Source organism: Toxorhynchites rutilus, chromosome 2 (assembly GCF_029784135.1).
Source record: "Toxorhynchites rutilus septentrionalis strain SRP chromosome 2, ASM2978413v1, whole genome shotgun sequence".
Classification (NCBI taxonomy): Eukaryota; Metazoa; Arthropoda; class Insecta; order Diptera; family Culicidae; genus Toxorhynchites; species Toxorhynchites rutilus.
The window spans coordinates 21,828,911-21,848,980 of NC_073745.1; the positions used below are offsets into that span (position 1 = coordinate 21,828,911).

Genomic DNA, 20,070 nt, shown 5'->3' on the forward strand with positions numbered 1-20,070 from the left:
CATGTGCACTATTAAAATTCGGCTCTGTTACAGCTGAAATGCTAATGAGCCTGAAATAAACGAATGGGATACAACAATTGTGAGTTTTGTAACCAGACCCCTCAAATATTCCTGAAACTTTTTCGCTTTCTCAACAGAAAGCAACGATTCCTCAGTTTTTATACAAAACAGGCCATCGTCCAAGAGTATGAAGAAGTGTTGGAATACAACAACCCGAAATTTGAAGCAATTTGAAGGTCGGTGTTCAGTCAGGCCAAACTAAGTAACATAATTATGATTTCGAGTAAATCGAACTCAAAGTTTGAAGCTATGTAGTTTTAGTAGCTTCCAATCAATCTCCCCAATAGTTTTTCTACAGCATTTAGTTACTCTTTAGCGACGTCGTATGATGGCATTATTACCAAAAACAAACCTGTTTAATGTTAATGAAAGTCCTATATGAAAGAGTCCACAGGATTTGGAGTGTTTGACGAATTTTTCAGCACCTCCTACAGTCTTCAGTATTCTTGCTCAGTGTACATTGCTGAATTGGCAGCGATACACTGAGCGCTGGATAGCGTCGCTTCACGACCTGTTGAACATCATTACATTGTAACGGATAGTCTTAGCTCTGTCGAAGCTATCCATTCAGTAAGGCTAGAAAAGCACTCGCCGTACTTCCTTGAGAGAATACGAGAAATTTTGAGTGCTTGAACCAGACGTTTTTATGTCATTACGTTTGTCTGGGTCCCCTCAGATTGCTCAATTCCGGGTAATGAAAAGACTGATTTATTAGCAAAGGTAGGTGCAATTGAAGGTGATATTTGTCAGCGTTAAATCACCTTCAATGAATTTTATTATTTAGTCCGTAAAAATACCATCGTTAACTGGCAACGCAACTGGAACGAAGATGAATTGGGCCGGTGGCTTCACTCGATTATCCCTAAGGTTAGCCTCAAACCATGGTTCAAAAGTCTGGACTTGAGACAGAAATATAAAATAGACAAAAATCATCAAAATTTACTGGAATATTAGAACATTTTGTAAGACCTGAATTTGGTCTTCAACGACTGGACAATTTGATGATGAAATCATACCATATCAATTTTCTCCACTTATACTATACAATAAAACAAACTAGTTTTATGGTTTGAAACAGTATTTTACTTACCAAAAACAATCAATTAGTATGTATTTTCAAGTACAATTCTTGATTTTCTAAAAAAAAATTTCACGACAAATGGGTGATTTTGGAAAATATTACTAGCAGTAAATGAAAGACCACGTTTGGATTTGAAATCGATCATTAAATATTTAGTTATTACAATGTTTCACTCTCTGACACTTGGTCCACTCTGCCTGAACAAAAATTATACACATATACTTTACATTTCAGATTTGGAAATGTTTCGAGGATCGAGGATCGCAAATTTTAATAAAGTTTTTGTGAAAATTTTTGCTAATCATTGCCATATTCAAAGCGAAGTACTGGAATATTCTCTTGCATAATTTACCCTTTCAATGATCAAATTCCCCACTAGGGGGGAAATCCCACCGGTTGATAATCACTGCTCTAGTCGCTATGGTTATTTGCACTTGGTCCACTCTGACTACATACTATTACCAGTGTATGCTGATCAGTCGAAATAAATTTATGCCACAAACCTGGCTGTTTGCATCAAAAGTGTGATGTAATAAAAGTTGAATGTAGGTTAAGAAATTCTTGGTTGTTTGAAACTATTAACTATTTTTTGTCTTATGTTTTTACTTAGTCCAGTATGACTGAACACCGACCAAATGTTACTAAACATAAAAAAAATGTCAATTTGTCAACTTCACGAAATTTCGAATGAAATAATAGCAATGGTAATGATATCAATAGAGTTTATGCCGAAGAAAACATGGGGAAGAAATTGTACCAACAAATATAGAAACACAGAAATATAAAATGGACAAAAGTCATCTAAATTAACTGGAACATCAGAACATTTTGTAAGATCTGAATTTGGTTTTCAACCACGCATGCAAAAAATAACATGGTTGATACTCAAGTCAAATCATGCCCTAAGGAATTCTTCAATTACGTGAAATCCAAACTCCAAGCAAATTTCACAATACCATGTACGCCCGAAATTTGTACCAATGTCTCGTCCTTCGCTCGTGAAGTGAACTGAAGTCAAATCCATCCCAAGAAGTGGCCCCCAGCATCGCGAGATAAAAGTCACAAAAAACTCGGCTCCGATTCACGAGATGAGAATGACTCAAATGTGGTGCAGAGCCTATTTATTCACGTTGTACCCGCCAGAGCTCAATCTCATAGACTATGACGTCTGGTCAATTATGGAAGTCGGGGTCTGTATGAATTGTCATGTTAGAGGAGGTAAAGCGATCCCTGCAGGAAGAGTGTAACCCGAGTATCTGAGAAATACTGCCCCACCTAATGGTTTTTTCTTGACCATTTATGCAAAATAAGTCTTTTTTTCCTTTATTTATTTAATTATGCTCAAGTGGATAAAGAGCCATCATCAAGTAGTACATTTTTAAACTATTTGAATATATTATAACTACATACATAATAAGTCTTTATAGTCTCTTTTTTTTTCATTAAAATAAATCGACATCAAAGATTATTTTTAAAATGATAGATTTTGTTATTTTTTTTACATATATTGAAGGTATATCCTTTTTGGATAACTGTATCAAGTGTTTCGAAATAAATGAGACGAATTTTTATAAGATATTTTTAGAACGGCACTTTGTGATTTTGTTTAGAAAACAGATAGAGAACTGTAGTAGCATACTGTGAACAAACTTAATTTTGCTGTGATAACATGGTTCACTATTTCACTTGATCTTTTTGCATATCACAAACATCAAAGTGTAATCCTCGTTTGTTCTGTGGAATCTTCTCGAACGCGAGCGTTCAGAACCGTGTTGATAGAGGCCAATTTGCACTGATAAAACGTAAAATACTTCACACACTAGATATTTCGTTTCAAAACATAATAAGACAATTCTTTGCATGTATTATGTTATCCATTAGCTTGTTTTCGGGATCAGTCAAAAACTTGATCACATCACTACGATCCACATCTTTGTTTCAAATACTTGTGCACCTCATGAAAAAATTCAATCATCACTAGTGCACAAAACTCCCGAGAACCCTCGTGCTTCAGGATATGCGTGTCCACTAGACGTTAAAAGCTTTTATTGCCCGACCGAATTTAGTTTCACTTTCTTCGATGCACTATCGCAACGGTCAGAGCTCTGCTCTGTTAGTCTCTCGACTCACTCTACGTGTAGCCGAAAGGGTTTCTTTCGCACCTGAACCGAACCGAGCCCCAAGATTACTGCTACTGCGGCGCACAAACTCCTAGCACTGGCGGCGATGCCCGATGCCTAGAAACTGTTACGAGGTTCCGGCCAACGTAGGCCAATATATAGCAAATGTTTGCTTTATGATAATTGGAACTCGCTTCGGAAGATAACTCTCAAATATGTACATATAAATTTCTTGTCCTACAATGATACTCGGGCGGCTTAGGCGCGAATCTTTACCTGGTGGTGACCTCGAGAAACGTATGTGTGTGTGTGTGTGTGTGTGTGTGTGTGTGAGCGGGACGGAGATTGTCGGTGCCAGAAGGATCGAACTGAGGCGGCAAACTAAGAATGTCATTGTGCAACGTTTCGAAACGCTGACCGCTGAAGGCAGCGGTTCGAAGGGCGTGAAAGTACAAAGGGAAGCATTGATTCGAAGAAGCTGCACACCAGGGCGAAAGGATTCGAGCCAGAGGGACGAAAGGAAATTTATCAACCGCCAGGAAATATGAAACGTGCCAACATTTTCTCGTTGATATTCGGGTTGTTTTCCTCCTTTCATGTGCAAGAACGAGGAACGGAGGCTGGGAGATCGGAACTGCACTAGAATCAATGCCAACATGGAAACGAAAGTTATCACTTACTCGGCTGTTCGACTTGTTTGGCCTGGTTACTTAAAACGGGATTGTGTATTGCTTCGTTGAGAAATGAGTTTTCTGCTCGAAATGGAAAACAGAGCAGAACATAATTGTTTTTTTGACAAAAAAAAAACTGGGCGTTCAAACCAATGTGCGTCTTAGCTTCAGCGAATATATTTACATACGTTACGACGGATTGATTCATGAATGCGGAGTGACGATTGTGATTCGAATTATATCACTTAAATCGGGCTGACGAATGTCCTTGAGAGAAGCATGAATCTATGTAAAAAAGAAAACATTTTTTGTACCCCCGGAAAAAATCTTTTTTATAAGTACGATAGTCTCAATGTAAAAACGCATTTGCATCGTTTTTACTGATGTCATTGAGTCCAACGGAAAGAGTTATAAAGAAACAATATACTGTAAATAAAACGTTTGAAGGCAGGTCCAAAAATATCAAACAAAATAATGGTCACATTACTAAACCTGAGACCCAATGCAGATGCTCACAAACGCAGGACGAAGTAACAAAGAATTCGAAACAAGATAAAAATTTGACACTTGAAATGGGTTTCCGGTAAAAAAAAAAGTTCCTGCTTGTCGGTCTAGTGAATTTCTTTTCTATGTAATTCAAGCAACTCATTCCCACCCTTCCATTCATAAGTTTTTCAGAGTATACATTTCATATGACCATTCCATTCAAACAATGATCATCCAAAGAAACAGTGTTAGGTATCGCACAGAGATGGACAAATATTTACTCGGCCACCGCAAAGCAAAACGTTGGAAAATTCCACGTGGGTTTGCTTTAATGTATCTTTGATAACGTAAATTGCTAAAGGGCCAAGCAAATCGGTATTCATGCCTTGCCACCATGAATTTCTCCCCCATCACCAGAATGTGACACATACCAAACCCAACGAAACGCCCCCGTATGATACAATCGAACCCGACACTTTTCCTTGACCGAGTGCCGAGCATACTCTATGCATACTCAAGATGGAATAAAAAATCGCTCTTGAATATTCCAAAACCGACCATGATTTAAAGGAATTAATTGTATTGCCAGCATTGCATTCCTCCGTATGTTTGCTTTGTTGGGGAAGGTAACCCTCACCTCGGGCGGAATAAGCTACCAGAGGCTGACGGGAGGAAGCTTATCAAAAATTCAACACCGAATGGCGCAGTGTGTGTGTGGGATATCTTGTGCTAGAAGTTAGATTCACGAGAAATAAAATCAAAATGCATACGGCCATCGACAGAGATTGCGACCAGAGAAAGACGAGGAGGCGAGACGACTAAATTTTTCACACCTGGAGCCTACATTAACGCGATCTGGGTTGGCACTCCTCGTTTATGCAAATTTAAAGGGTGCGATGTTGTGTTAAGGACAATTATGGGGGAATTGAATTTCAGGTCGATACTACTGGAGAATTAGGTAAACACTTTCAATGCATACGAAACGTTGTTGGGGCGAAGCAAAACGAAATAATTTATTCATGTACATGAATGCTTTATTTTCTAATAATAATGTTGCATTCGGAAGAACAGATGAAAGGGGAAACTTACAACTGATCTGCAACATATTGTGGTGTTGCTTCGGTTTTCCTTCAATGTGAATAAACCAAACGCTTTTTTGGATCGGTTTATAGTTGCGTTCTGGTGCGCAGTAAGCCAATTGGTCATTCATAAACACCTAGGAGTCATTGAGTACTCACGTGAAGTCACGTAACGTGAATAAATTTGAATATATTTCATTATTCGTCCTTGAGTTGAGCTATCAAGAAGTTGCCTTTGAATTTGCCTTTGGAAAATCTATTGGAACAAATGCAAAAACACCTCAGCGACGTACTAAATGTAGTTTTAAAAGATTCAAATTAGATATTTACTCCTGAAATTTATTCCATATTTAGTTTTTACCAAAATTGTGTAGAAGAATTGGTACCGTAAACTGAAATATTCTGAACAGATTTCAACTTTTCTGTTTAGACTAACTGATTGACCTTATCCTATGATCAGAAAGTACCGGCAAAAAGTCAGGCAAATTTATTTTCTCTTCTTCAAAATATGATCCATCTGAACCAACGCTCATCTGCCAATGCTTGACCGAGTCCTCCATGCATCCTTGGTAGGCCAACCAAATTTCAAAGGTAGGCATCCTTGGTAGGCCAACGAACGAAGGGATGGTCTTTAGTTCCCTCGTCGCATTCTCTCTGATCTCATCGATCCATCGATCGACTGAAATCTCTTTCCACGGAGCGGCAACTTCAACTTGGGAACAAAAAAAATCGCACGGGGTCATATCAGGTGAATACGGTGCTCGATAGTATTTACTTGATATTAGGCTGTCAAAAAAGTCCTGCGGTATTTTTTTTGAATTTTCATTTGTTCATAAAATTAGTTACAATCATCTGTTTTAAGTCATATATGCGCCGTTTTGTTCGATGACTTGTTCCCAACGAGATGCCAACTTATAATACCCCTGTTACCCTTATTGGCAAAAAACTCGGATAGCCAATTTTCACAGGCCTCTTTTGTGGCTAACTTCTGACTACCTAGCTCGTTCGCCATGGACAAAAACAGGTGGTAGTCACTTGGTTCAATGTCCGGACTATACGGCGGATGCAAAAGAACCTCCCATCCGAGCTTCCGGAGCTTCTGGCGCGTCACCAGAGAAGTGTGTGGCCTGGCGTTGTTCTGATGGAAGACAATGCGGCCTCTGTTTATCAAAGATGGCCTCTTCTTCATGAGTGCTACCTTCAAGCGGTCCAGTTGTTGGCAGTACAGGTCCGAATTGAGCGTTTGGCCATAGGGAAGCATCTCATAATAGATTATTCCTTGACAATCCCACCAAACACACAGCAGAACCTTCCTGGCCATTAATGAGGGCTTGGCCACCGTCTGAGCCGCTTCAGCGGGCTTCGACCACGACCGTTTGCGCTTCATGTTGTCGTAAGTGACCTACTTTTCATCGCCAGTCACCATCCGCTTCAGAAACGGGTCGATTTTGTTGCGATTCAGCAGCGATTCATATGCGTCGATACGGTCAAAGGTGTTTTTTTGCGTCAACGTGTGTGGCACCCATACATCGAGCTTCTTTGTAAATCCAAGCTTCTTCAAATGGTTAATAACGGTTTGATGACTTATCCCCAGCTCTTGGCCGATGCTACGGCTGCTACTATGCCGGTCTTTCTCGGCTAATTCACCGATTTTGTCGCAATTTTCGACTACAGGCCTTCCGGAGCGTGGCGCATCTTCGACGACCTCTACACCAGAACGAAAACGTTGAAACCATCGTTGTGCGGTGGAAATGGAAACTGTATCGGGTCCATAAACTGCACAATATTTATTGGCAGCTTGAGATGCATTTTTGCCTTTGTCATAAATAGTAGTACTGTAAAATATGTCGGATTTTCTCTTTATTTTGCTCCATATTTGCGACACTATAACTCACGAACGACTTAACCAAACAAAACACTGTCAAGGACTATATTATAGCGCTCAAAAATACCTTTCCAACAAGCTATGACTCGATACAATGAATACAACTAGAACTACGCGCTTACAACGACACCTCGCGGAAATACCGCAGGACTTTTTTGACAGCCTCATATTTGGTTAGCCTAATTCAGTACAATTCGGGCTCGGTGCGATGGCGCGTTATCATCATGCAAAATTCAAGAATTGTCGGCCCACATTTCCGGCCGTTTGTGACGTACAGGCAGACACTATTGATCGGATGACACTAAAACCTGACAGATATGCGTCTCAAGGTTGTACCAACATAACGAAAAAAATCCACCGGTTCCCGGATGCACGGTACGTTTAAATAAAAAATTCCCGGTACTTTCTGATCATAGGGTATGTTTGGTGAATTTTTTGGTCTTGTGTAGAAATTTGATGGACAGTTTTATTATTGGAGCCATAATTTCAAGCAAAGGAGATGAAAAAGATAGATTGTTTCAGATTCTATTTCGCAAATCCAAAACAATTTATCGATTTTGTCTGAAACAAATAATTTGAATAGAATTATTAGGATTGTTCCTAATAAACCATAGACTTATGATTGACGTATGCCTATATCGATCAGTGTCGCCTACTGGGAATGAACACCCTTGAACAACGACGTTCTGTTCAACAAGCAGTCTTTGTAGCGAAGATTTTGAATGGAGAAGCTGATTGTCCCAGCCTACTAGCAAAAATGTCACTGAACGCGACCACCCAGATTCAACGACGATCTCTGGATCAGATGCTGACTGTTCCATTCCACTGCTCGCTTTTCGCTCGCTTTTGACGTAGGACTACGTCTTTCATTTCTATGCCGGGGTGTAAAATCAAAGTTTCGAAAACGAAAGCGTTACGCCGGAGACCGAGATTTTGAGCGTTAATAGCTCCTAAACAACTGAACGAAACGGTATGATAAACACTTCATTCGAAAGATAAAATGTCTACGCGTTATATACTTATTACTTTTTGATCCAAAAACTTGTTTTAATAGTCTTAAAATTGCTTTCAAAACAGGCTATTGAAATCACCAATCGGTATATAAGCGAGCGCCGCTCGGAAATCCACTCAGTTATAATTGAACAGCGATTGGAGCATGTTGTCGTTGTTGTGGTGAAGCTCTTCGTTTATCATTAAAGCGCGGATGAACGGTGTCACCAAGAGCCTGTTTGTGCACCTTAGTTCAAAAGGGAATCCATCAGGAGGAGAGTAATGCCACAAACGGTTCCCCGGGAAGAGATCGGAGCAGCCGCCACACACACACACATACACGCACGGAACTCTTCGTTTGGATGCCATTCAGCATCGAGAAAATTCCGGAAAGATTCAATCGTTGCTGAAAAATAATCTGCCAGTTCCCCTGGGAACTGAAAAATACATTCATGCGAAAGAGTTCATTTTAATGTTTTCTAAACATATAATACTGCGACCAAATATTTTTCAATCAAGTGCTATTAACAGATGGTTATCGAGTTAGCATTAACCACTGGTGGATTTCGAGAAGAATCGAGGAAAATCCGGAAAGATGTCGTTGCTGCAAAATAATCAGCCAGTTCCCTTTGGAATTGGAAATTGTATGCAAGCGAAAGAGTTTATTTTAATGTTTTCTATCCATATAATACTGCGACCAAATACATTTAGTTCTGTGATTTTTCAATCAAGTGCAATTAGCAGGAAAGCTTCTGAAGATTATTCTTCTCCATCAGTAGGATATTTTCGTATCCAATATCGGATGCATAAAACCTTGCACCTCCCACGTAACGCTCTCGTTTTCGAAGTCTCCCAAATATTCATTTATTCATTCATTCAGAATGAATTTAGATTAAACTTCAAACAAATGATCACTAAATCAACGATAGTCCTACGTCACCATTGCGGTTATACCATAGATATAATCCACTTCCTGTTTTTGAAGTAGAACTACGTCTTTAAGGAAGTGTGCTAAATCAGAAAACAGGTCACGTTTTTATGAAATAAAATTAACGTTAATAACTATTTTCACTGTGAACGAATTCCCATGATTTGCTTATCAATCGAATCGGAAAGTCTCTAAGATTTGTTTGATATGTTATACATTACAATTCACTAATCTCTCAATGTTCTAAATTCATGAAAACTGGAAGGACTTCCTTTTTCCCATACATTTGTTCTGCCGATTTGTGTGCTAACCCTACCCGTATTTCGAATGCTTGTAGCTCGAACATTTCTTAACAGATCGGAAAGATGTTTGCATCAATTGATAGGAAATATTTCTACGCGTCTATCATAATTAACAAAATCTTATTTTTCATGAGATGAACAATTGAATAACTTTAAAATGTCATGCGTTTTCTAAACGCCCTAACTACATCGAAAATTCCGATGCATTCTAAAATAGCATTCGAAATGGTAAACAAGTGGATTACATAATATAATTGCGTAGTTCTACGTCGAAAATATACGGTCGTGTCCTTGATACAAGCCCTTAAAATTTTTTACGACTTTTGAAATTTAGATTCTCTGTGATCTAGTGAGAAAAAGATAAACAGTGTTATCGATAATGCATGCGTTTACATCAGAATGTAGGACATCACGCTATATATGAATGTCAAAAAGAGATGATTCTCATTTATACAGATTCAAAGGCTATACGAATAGTTCGAAAGTTATGATTAAAAAAAAAGTAATTCTCGGGAAAAATGAGAAAAAAATGAATTTTCGGACCACCCTAAAATGGAAATGGTCCAAAAAAAAGTAAAAAAACGGGTCTAATATTTTGCGATAAAGAACAAAACTACCACATTTTCATTATGTTCTATTTAACACCCAACATATTAGAAATAATTTATATGGCAGAACAACGTTTGCTGGATCAGCTAGTATTATGTAAAACATCCTCAGCATTCAAGAAAACATATAACAAAATATAGCGCCCTTGCTCCCGAGACCATTAAAACTATAAAAAAAAATCAATAATCACGAAAACAAAATTCTAATTTTTGGCAGGTGTGGTACATCTTCAAAAAAGAGCAACTAACTGCCCTCGATTTGATATGTCGCTCATTTGAATCGGTCTAGTAGTTCGAAAGTTATGATTAAAAAAAAAGTAATTCTCGGGAAAAATGAGAAAAAAATGAATTTTCGGACCACCCTAAAATGGAAATGGTCCAAAAAAAAGTAAAAAAACGGGTCTAATATTTTGCGATAAAGAACAAAACTACCACTTTTCACGGAAATCGGGAAATTACCTCTGGGAAACTAGAGAAGGTAACCGAAAGAACTCCTCTAAAACCAATCGGACCGGTGATATAGAACTCTAATCGCGATGGTCTATAATTTTCGTTACCGGCATGGCCACGTAACGGAACGAACGTGATGAATTATAGAGGTTTTAAACTTTTCAGTTCATTCGCCTCTAAAAGCACGTAACGGAACCTGTAGACGCATCACCACATGGACAACAAGGGTTGGAGTCAACATGCAACATTAACTGAATTCATTGGCAGAAAAAAAATCCCTTCCTAATATAAACGAACGTCATGAAAATTTTCTAATGCTGTCAAGTAACATTGTTCAGGTTGCGCGGATATTTATTAAGCACACTAAATACTAACATGTTATTTCTAATATTCTATATCCATACTCTATATTCGATGCACTAAGCATTCATCACACTCTTCTAGTCATCAGCTTTACTTTCCTCTAGTTTGACTGCCAATGGTACCGTAGCTGTCCGCCATCCGTCATTATGCCGATCAAGTCGATTCTTCACTATCTCGACTTCCCGGCTCCGTCTTTTGATCATCTTCTTTACCATATGTAACCTGGAGAGAAATAGGCAATCAAGTATAAAAGATTTACCACGAAAACTAAATTCACTACCTGTGTACTATTCTCTCGTTATTTTTCTGAATTGCTTTGCATCGCTCCTGCAGCAGTCTCACACCCTTCCGGTACTGCTCGTTCCTTTCCGCCTCGCTGAACAACTGATGTCCATTTTCGGCGGTTGTGCCACTGTCTATTGACTGAGATTTGGAAGGTTTGCCACTGGTCATGTTTGCCGATTCAACTGAGCATCGTCTCATCAAGGTTCCGTCCGCAGCAGTTGTTTATTTACCTATTCCGTCTACTCGAAAAACAGCTGTTTGTGACAGTTCACGGCAGTATGTTCGTGTTGTATGACGAGTGGCTGATATGCAACTGGCATAAAATCGAGCGTGGGCTCGAAAGCATGCGCAATGGCGCCAGCGGTGAGAATTTTAATAATAAAATAAGCAAAAAAACTTTTTAAGTTAAACGGTTTAATTGTGATTAAAAATAACAATGTACTAAAAGCTAGAAAATAATTAGGCAAGTAGCCGTTAGCAGTTATCACACCTCTCCTTCATTAGTCATTAGTCTTCAAGTCGAATTAGTTCGTTTGATACACATCTCAATCATCCTTTTTTTTTAGATGATATGGAATCAGCTATTTTGTAGTGGCGGCCAAATTGGATTTTTCAAGATAAGTAGCTTTAAAATGACAGCAGAGATAAAGGTGTTTTATAAACTCGGTCAGTTCCTATTGGTCAAATTTCTATTAATTTGGGACAACCCTACAGATATAGAAACAGTTCAAGCTAAATAAAACCTTTTAATAAAGTAATTTGCTATTTTGTGATTGCGGCCATCTTGGATTTTGATTTTTCATGATCTGCTGTGATCTACTATTCAAGCCCTTTCATTTGATACCCATATTAATCGGGATTTGAGAAAATATGTAGCCCGCCATTTGGTAGTGGCAGCCATCTTGGATTTGCATTTTTCATGAATAACTATGTTCTACTACTCAAGCCCTTTCATTTGATATATTAACGGGGTTTTGACATAATATGTAGCCCGCCATTTTGTAGTGGCAGCCATCTAGGATTTGCATTTTTCATAAATAACAGCCATCTTGGATTTGCATTTTTCATAAATAACAGCCATCTTGGATTTGCATTTTTCATAAATAACTGTGTTCTACTAGTCAAGCACTTTCATTTGACACCCATATATTGATGGGGTTTTGGAAAACCCATATCGATGAGGTTTTGAGAAAGTATGTGATCCGCCATTTTGTAGCGACCGCCATCTTTAATTTTCAAGATCATGAAATACGCAGTTTTATAATGACTACAGAGATAAACGTGTGTTCCAAATTTCAGATCAATCGGTCAACAGAAAGGGGGTCAAAATTCTATTAATGTGGGTCAGCGCTACAAACAAACACGTTACAAATATACAAACATACAAACATACAAACACGTTACAAACATACAAACATACAAACATACAAACATACAAACATACAAACAGAGAGAACAGAGAGAAAATGTGTCGCGACGAGGGCACCTGGAACGCTGTGAACAGTGTAATCATACACATCATGTCCGAGCTACAGCGGAAGTGGAGGGCCGACCAGCGTAGTAATAACCCCTGACCATAGAAGAGGAACTAATGCGAGGGCTGTTGCAAAGTGTAGTACCCCACGAGAGTCGTTGTGACGGAGTGCGCGTTATGTTGGAGGGCACTGCCTAATCGGCGCTCCGTTGGGAAGAGAAATCCTGCGAGGGTGGCTGTGACGGGGCGCGCGTCAAGTTGGAGGGCGCTTCCTAATCGGTTCACGTCTCGACAGGTGAGAAACCCCGCGAGGGTGACTGTGACGGGTTGCGCGTCAAGCTGGAGGGCAATTCCTAATCGGTACACGTCTCGACGGGTAAGCGGTATCTGGAGAGCAGGGTCAAGAAAATGCTGGCAATGCCTGTTGGTGGATTGAGAGAGGAACATTGCGAGGGTCGTTTCGGCGGAGCGAGAGCCTAGGAGAGCATCATCAAATCGGTGGGTACCCCCACGAGAGTTGCTGTGACGGAGTGCGCGTTATGTTGGAGGGCACTGCCTAATCGGCGCTCCGTTGGGAAGAGAAATCCTGCGAGGGTGGCTGTGACGGGGCGCACGTCAAGATGGAGGGCGCTTCCTACTCGGTTCACGTCTCGACAGGTGAGAAACCCCGCGAGGGTGACTGTGACGGGTTGCGCGTCATGTTGGAGGGCAATTCCTAATCGGTACACGTCTCGACGGGTAAAAGGAAGCCTGTGCTGCGGATGTGCGTGGCGGAGTACAACGGAAACGTAAATGAGATGTATAGAGAAAAAGGGAAGGATCAACGCTAGTTAGCGTTGAAAACTCGTGAAGTGCATGAGCACAGCCGCCCCCTGAAGTAGTCGCCTAGATGTGGTCCCGGGGGGAATGAGGCTACGAGTAGAGGGCTTGGTTTTTGTGGGTGCGATCCCCACTCGACGTCTGGGTTATCCCTTCCCAGATAAGGCTGGAAGAGCGTTCCTCACCTCTATAAAAAAAAAAAATAAAAAAAAACAAACATACAAACATACAAACATACAAACATACAAACATACAAACATACAAACATACAAACATACAAACATACAAACATACAAACATACAAACATACAAACATACAAACATACAAACATACAAACATACAAACATACAAACATACAAACATACAAACATACAAACATACAAACATACAAACATACAAACATACAAACATACAAACATACAAAAAGATTACAGGGCAAGCTAAATAAAACCGTTTAAAAAAACAACTGAAGCAAGCAGAGAGCAAACGATAAGTTTAATTCGCGACATATTTGTTTTACATTTTGTTTTAGTTTGAAACATATAAGAACTAGAAGGTGTGCATAAATATTAAATGTAGCAAACAGTCAATTTTATGTAAATGTTTGGTCACGAGACTTATTCAACCAGCTAGAACTGATTCATTAAAAAAAATTCCCAAACTGTCCCAAACTGTGCACTACTTTCCTAAATGGTCTGTCTGGCATACAAATGAAACACAAATTTCTGCATTACTCGAGAATTAATCAAGCAAACGAAACCAAATTTGGAATGTAGAAGTTTTAGGGTGCAATAAATGATTCTATGGTGGTTAGATACTCCTCCTCCCTCTCTTAGGGGGGGGGGGGTAGGTGTCTGCCATGTAAATAAAACACAACTTTCTGCGTTTCTCGAGAATTAATCGAGCAACCGAAACCAAATTAGGTATATGGACGTTTTAGGGCGCAATAAAGGTTTTCACCCCAGCAAACATTGAATCGTATAATTTTGCACGTGCCAAGTCTTACAAGAAATCCGAATAAATCATAATCGCATATAATATCAATCAAAGTATGTATCGTGTATATTTGAAATCGCATAAAATGTAAAAACTCGATTTTATATACCATTATCAAATTAAGTCGCATATCGGTATAATAAACATCAATTTTATGATGTACATTGTCGTAAAATATATTTAATCCGCATCATATGCGTATATTACGCTGATGCAGTTTGTGTGTCGTATAAGCGTATAATTTAAATCGATTCAGTACTGTAGTAAATCGTGTTGCATGCTGAAGAAAATCATGAAACAGTAAATCATATTAGATCCTAATAAAGGACATATTACATCATATTGAAATGTCAATGAAATGCTGATGCACTCGAAAGTTTTAACCGCTGTTGAATTAAATTGCAGATAGCCGCGCGAGATAGCTGGTGGATGATAATCCAGACGACCGGAGTTCGAACCCATATCGGAGCAGTTTTCACCAAACATCAATCTGTGCCATTTTAAACATTCAATTCCACTCATAACACAAGTCAATCAAACAATTATTATTTCTACAAACATAAATACTCATATATAAAAATGGCGATTCGTGAGGCTATAATAAACATTTCACGAAAATATTTTGCGCCATTTGTTTTTTTCTCTATGTCTGTAATAAATCGTATATGAGTATGGCACAAGTCGCTATTATAGCCTATTATAGTCGCTATTATAGCCTATTATGCTATTATAGTCATTCATCCAAACAAATTCGGTAAGCATTTGCCATGTATGTATATGGCCTCCACTTTTGCATGCATATGCCAGTTAGGTGCATTATATGCCAACCAAATTTTAGGGCATATGATGTTATATATACCCAGCAAACATTAAGTCGTATGAATAGCTATAATTGGAGGCGATATACATACAACCAAGACACATTTGTATGATATATGATGCAGATAACTAGCATATACACACAAAAGTGGAGGCGATATACGTATATGCCATATTTTGTACGCATATAAAGCCGTATATAACGATATGCGATGCTTTTTGGACTGATATGCGATTTGATACGACAACGTTACCACTCAATCCATCGATGACATGGAAAATCGTGTTTTTGCATTTTATGCGATTTTAGATATATATGATCGATATCTTGATTGATATTTTATGCGATTGTGATTTGATACGAAATTATATGTGACTTATCATGTGCAAAGTTATACGATTTAATGTTTGCTGGGTACGCTTGTTATGCGATTTAATGTTTGCTAGGAATTCATGAATATATTCATATTAGATCGCAATTCAATTCCAACATAATCGCTATTATAGCCGGTCAAAGTTGCATATTCATCCAAATAAATTTGGTAAACATTTGCCATGTATGTATATGGCCTCCACTTTTGCATGCATATGCCAGTTAGGTGCATTATATGCCAACCAAATTTTAGGGCATATGATGTTATATATACGCTTGTTATGCGATTTAATGTTTGCTGGGACGGTGGTTAGACACTTCACCCCTTCTCTAAGGCGGAGCTGCCATACAAATGAAAGACAAATTTCTGCATGACTCGAAAACTAATAAAGAAAATACCAAATTTGGCATGCGAACGTTTTAGGGGACACAAAAAGTTTCTATGGCGAATAGACACTCCTCCCGTCTCTCTGAGGGAGGGGAGGGGGCTGCCATGCAAATGAAGCATACATTTCCGCATAATTCATGAACTAATCAAGCAAACGGAACTAAATTTGGCATGTGGAGGTTTTATGGGGCACGAAACGTTTCAATGGTGAATAGACACTTCTTCCCTCTCTCTAAGGAGAGAAGAAGGGAGGGGTATGTCTTCATTCTATCATATTTTCTGTATTGAACATTTATTCCATGTAACGGAGAAACACGTTATTTGCAAGTGGTGAAAAAATCTTGAACGAGAATTGTGTCTGAAAATAATCTGATATAATAATGATGAGTCGATTAGAAGATCAATCAATGAACAGTTCTGCGATTGGACTCATGAACTTGCGCTTAGTAAGAAAACGTGAATGTTTGAAGGTATTGATAAGAAAAAACAAATTTTGGGTGGGACGAAGATTGCCGGGTTAGCTAGTTAATTTAATTAACAATTTCAACTTGGATATGTGGTATATTCCAGATCGATTTAGCGATTCCAAAAGTATAATCATTCCCAGTCCAGGAATACAACAATTCATTCCGTGTTGTCGCTTTTTCCATGGCAGTTATTTCCTCTACTTGCCAAACAATACAATAAAAATAAAACTAACCTAAAACAAGTCATGTGAGAAATAGGAAATACACTGCGATGAATCACAACCACAGCCGTTACGGTTCACAGCTTAAGTGCCGTGTGGAAAACTTTAAACGCTCGCTTGCCGAAAATCGAAAGGAAATGCAAAGGATGAGATCCGCTGCACAAACTAGACGAAAGAGTGTTATTTTTTTCCAGCATTCGCGCTGTTTTCCTCGACGACTCTCAACTCGGTCATCTTTTTTTTAAGCCGGCACACGAGAGGAGGTTCACGCTAAGTAGACTGAAATGCAATGATGATACTATGGTGTCTCGTGAGTAAGAATTTCAAAGGGGACAAATAAAGTTTGCTGCCGGATGAAGATGATGCAACAATCCAGTTCAAGTGAACTTTTTTTTGCGCATATGAATATGTGTTGGAGGCGATAAAACAGAGGGGGTGGGAAGAAGCGACATAACAAGTTGTGTTAAAAAGGATAATGTGATCAGAGGGCACAGGGAAAGCCAGTTCAATTGTACAATAGTACTTTATAATTTATATACTCCTGGTGCTTGCAAGAGTAGACCCTTGATATACGGAGCCTCACCACACGACAAAAGTATGCAGAAATAAACAGTTACATAGTAATATATGTTTGGATTAATTTATTGCAGGGGAAAGGAAATTGAGTAGAGGGTTCTTGTTTCCGTTTTAGTATTTGTGGCGCTCCTTGAAGTCAAGAGATCATTAATCATTAAGAAGTGTTATTCGCTTTGCATTTCGAGGGAGAAATCATAAAGCGACTTGTGTAAATATTGGAAAATTTTACACTCTTACAGATAGGACTACAAAAATTAAACATTTCTTCTACTAGACACTCATCGCTTCGCGAACGAAGGAACGAAGATTGAAAAACTTCACACCAAGCGAAGAAATACTTCTGTCACTTTCTTTGGCAATGAAATTTACCAAAAGTGCTAAATAACATGCTCAACCACTGCTACCTTTTCCACGTGAAAGAAATCAAATGGGAAAAGTTGAGAGAGCAAAAAATATATCTAACTAAGAATGATCCAGTTGCCGCGGAAGTACTGCAATTGCGAGCTATCTAAAAAACTTGTTAAAGTTACTGCAAAATTCATGGCAGTTTGTACAATGATGTAGCAAGTAGTGAGACATCCAACAGGGCTTAGGGCAACAAGTTTTACTATCGAAGCACTGTAACGTGACGAAGTGGATTATTCAAGAAATAATAGCATTCAAGGCGCAAAATATAGCTGCGTGTCCTTCGACATTGCATAATCATTTAACTCTTTGTATTGTGCCAAATGCTTATCTCTCGCATGGGAAAGCTTGAAATCTTTAAAGAACCATTCGGCCCCCCAAATGTTCCGTCACAAAATCTGTCCCATAAAACTTGATGTCGTCAGCGCGAAGACAAAAGCAGTCGCATCACAAACCTATTTTGGCCCTCCCATTAGGAGACATTCAACCGCAAGCGAAGGATATATGTAGCGAGCGTACATCCAGCCGACATCCCACATCCCATTGGATACCCATCGGGGCTTGCCCAAGGAGAAAGTGTTGATGCTGGGTGAGCACAGAGAGTGATAAACATAAAAATCATCGCACACACATCACCCCCCATATACATATTCGCAGCTGAAGTGTGGTGCCCAGGATCGCAAGAATAAAACGTTACGACAAACGATATGACCGTCTTCCTTCATAAGAAAGATGCCATCTTCGCGTATCCTGTGCTCCATGTTTATGGCTGGCGCTAGACAAAAGGCAAGCGCGGGCGCGGGTCCTTTCGTTGGTGCATCCGCAGCCCAACACTTTCGGGCTTTATCTCATATATTACGGATCGATTTGTAACGACAAAGATAGCGACCATAGCGTCTTTAAGGACTGCAAAGTGTTTACGAGGGGTAGCTTTGGATGTTTGTCTGACACCGAAGCCTGTTTGTGGTTTATTGGATTGATGGAAGGGGCAACGAACTGATTCAGCCATGAAATAAGCCAATTGGACTCAGGCAAGATAAAATTGAGTGTGTTGTGTCAGCCTTTTCTACACAGGACCGGTTCCTTGAGGATTATCATTTTATCTTTGAACAATTTGAATTTGAATCATCTATACGTATATAACGGTGTATCATATTTTTTCGAGTCAGCAGATTGGACAGCACGGAATGGAAAGATGGTGTTAAAATGTTACTATTTAATGAAACAATATTAAGTTCAAATCAGTTCGATCGGTCCATGAATATGCTTTGTCTTTGATCTAGTTTGCGATCTATTTCAATTTCTTGGCCTCAATAATGTAATTTTATTTCCTGGAAGATGAAAATGGAAAAAAGAAAGAAAGAAAGAAAGAAAGTATGGCCACTCCCAAGGAAAATTTGACAGAATTCAAGGTCAACCGAACATATCAATTCGGGATGTCGCTAGAAAATGCAAATGTGTCAGTCTGTTTTGTTCAGAAACTATGAAACATTCTGGACTACATGTTCACAAAGTGCAGAGGCCACCAAACCCGATTGAACCAATGAGAAACACCGCAAAAAACGTATCTGGAAACTCTACACGAAGCTGCTCACCCTGTTGAATCTGGATGCCGCCTTCATCAACTCCCTTGACAAGAACGCGTCACCAAGTTCAAATTTGGCGTTTCGGACGTCAATGCGCTGAACGGACGTTCCACGCTAACTTGTGGAACTGTTCCTCACCAAGAATAATTCTACATGTAATATAATGCAAAAATTAAAATTTTAATACCACACGCCCAACTTCCTCCAACAGCACTAAGTGTCACTTCGAAGCAGATACATGAAAAATACTCGCGAGAACTTCTGCCGAGATCTATTACGTGCAAACCACACATATACCTCGCTCGAATCGAAATGCGACGAGGCATTCTTGAACGCATCACAATATTTGGAGGAAGAAAAATGAAAAAGTCAAACCCAAGTTCTTGTGCTATAGCCAGCTCTCATCGCTTGCACATGGAAAAGTTGTGAGGAAGAGAAAATCGATTCTCTCAAAATTTTAGCACGTGCATAGGATGTCTGCTTGCAAGTATCAAATATCTTGCTGCATGCTATTTAGTATTACCTCAGCGGAATCGCATCTCTAGACATCGTTCGTACAACGCCAACCAACCTGCACCAAACAAGCGTTCCACATAGCATGCATACAGAGTCATACACTGGTGGTTTGAAGTGACAA

The 20,070-nt window shown here is 39.1% G+C and overlaps 2 protein-coding genes across 10 annotated transcripts in view; both read right to left on the bottom strand.

Annotated features, from left to right (window-relative positions):
* The window catches only part of LOC129768743 (fibulin-1), a 44,762-nt gene extending 41,359 nt beyond the window's left edge, over positions 1–3,403 (bottom strand). For 3 of the 9 annotated variants that reach the window (XM_055770602.1, XM_055770601.1, XM_055770593.1), the window contains exon 1: positions 2,962–3,391. The gene's annotated coding sequence lies outside the window, so the exon portion shown is untranslated. Of the gene's footprint in view, positions 1–2,957 lie in introns of all 9 variants that reach the window. The other 6 variants (XM_055770598.1, XM_055770596.1, XM_055770597.1 and 3 more) reach the window with 6 other exon arrangements.
* Positions 3,404–10,985: 7,582 nt separating this feature from the next.
* On the bottom strand, positions 10,986–11,566 carry LOC129770641 (TCF3 fusion partner homolog). Its single transcript, XM_055773598.1, has 2 exons — positions 11,304–11,566; positions 10,986–11,245 (listed from the first exon to the last, which is right to left on the bottom strand). The coding sequence occupies exons 1-2, from the start codon at positions 11,504–11,506 to the stop codon at positions 11,101–11,103; spliced, it is 348 nt and encodes a 115-aa protein (XP_055629573.1). The 5' UTR covers positions 11,507–11,566; the 3' UTR covers positions 10,986–11,100.
* Positions 11,567–20,070: the final 8,504 nt, after the last annotated feature.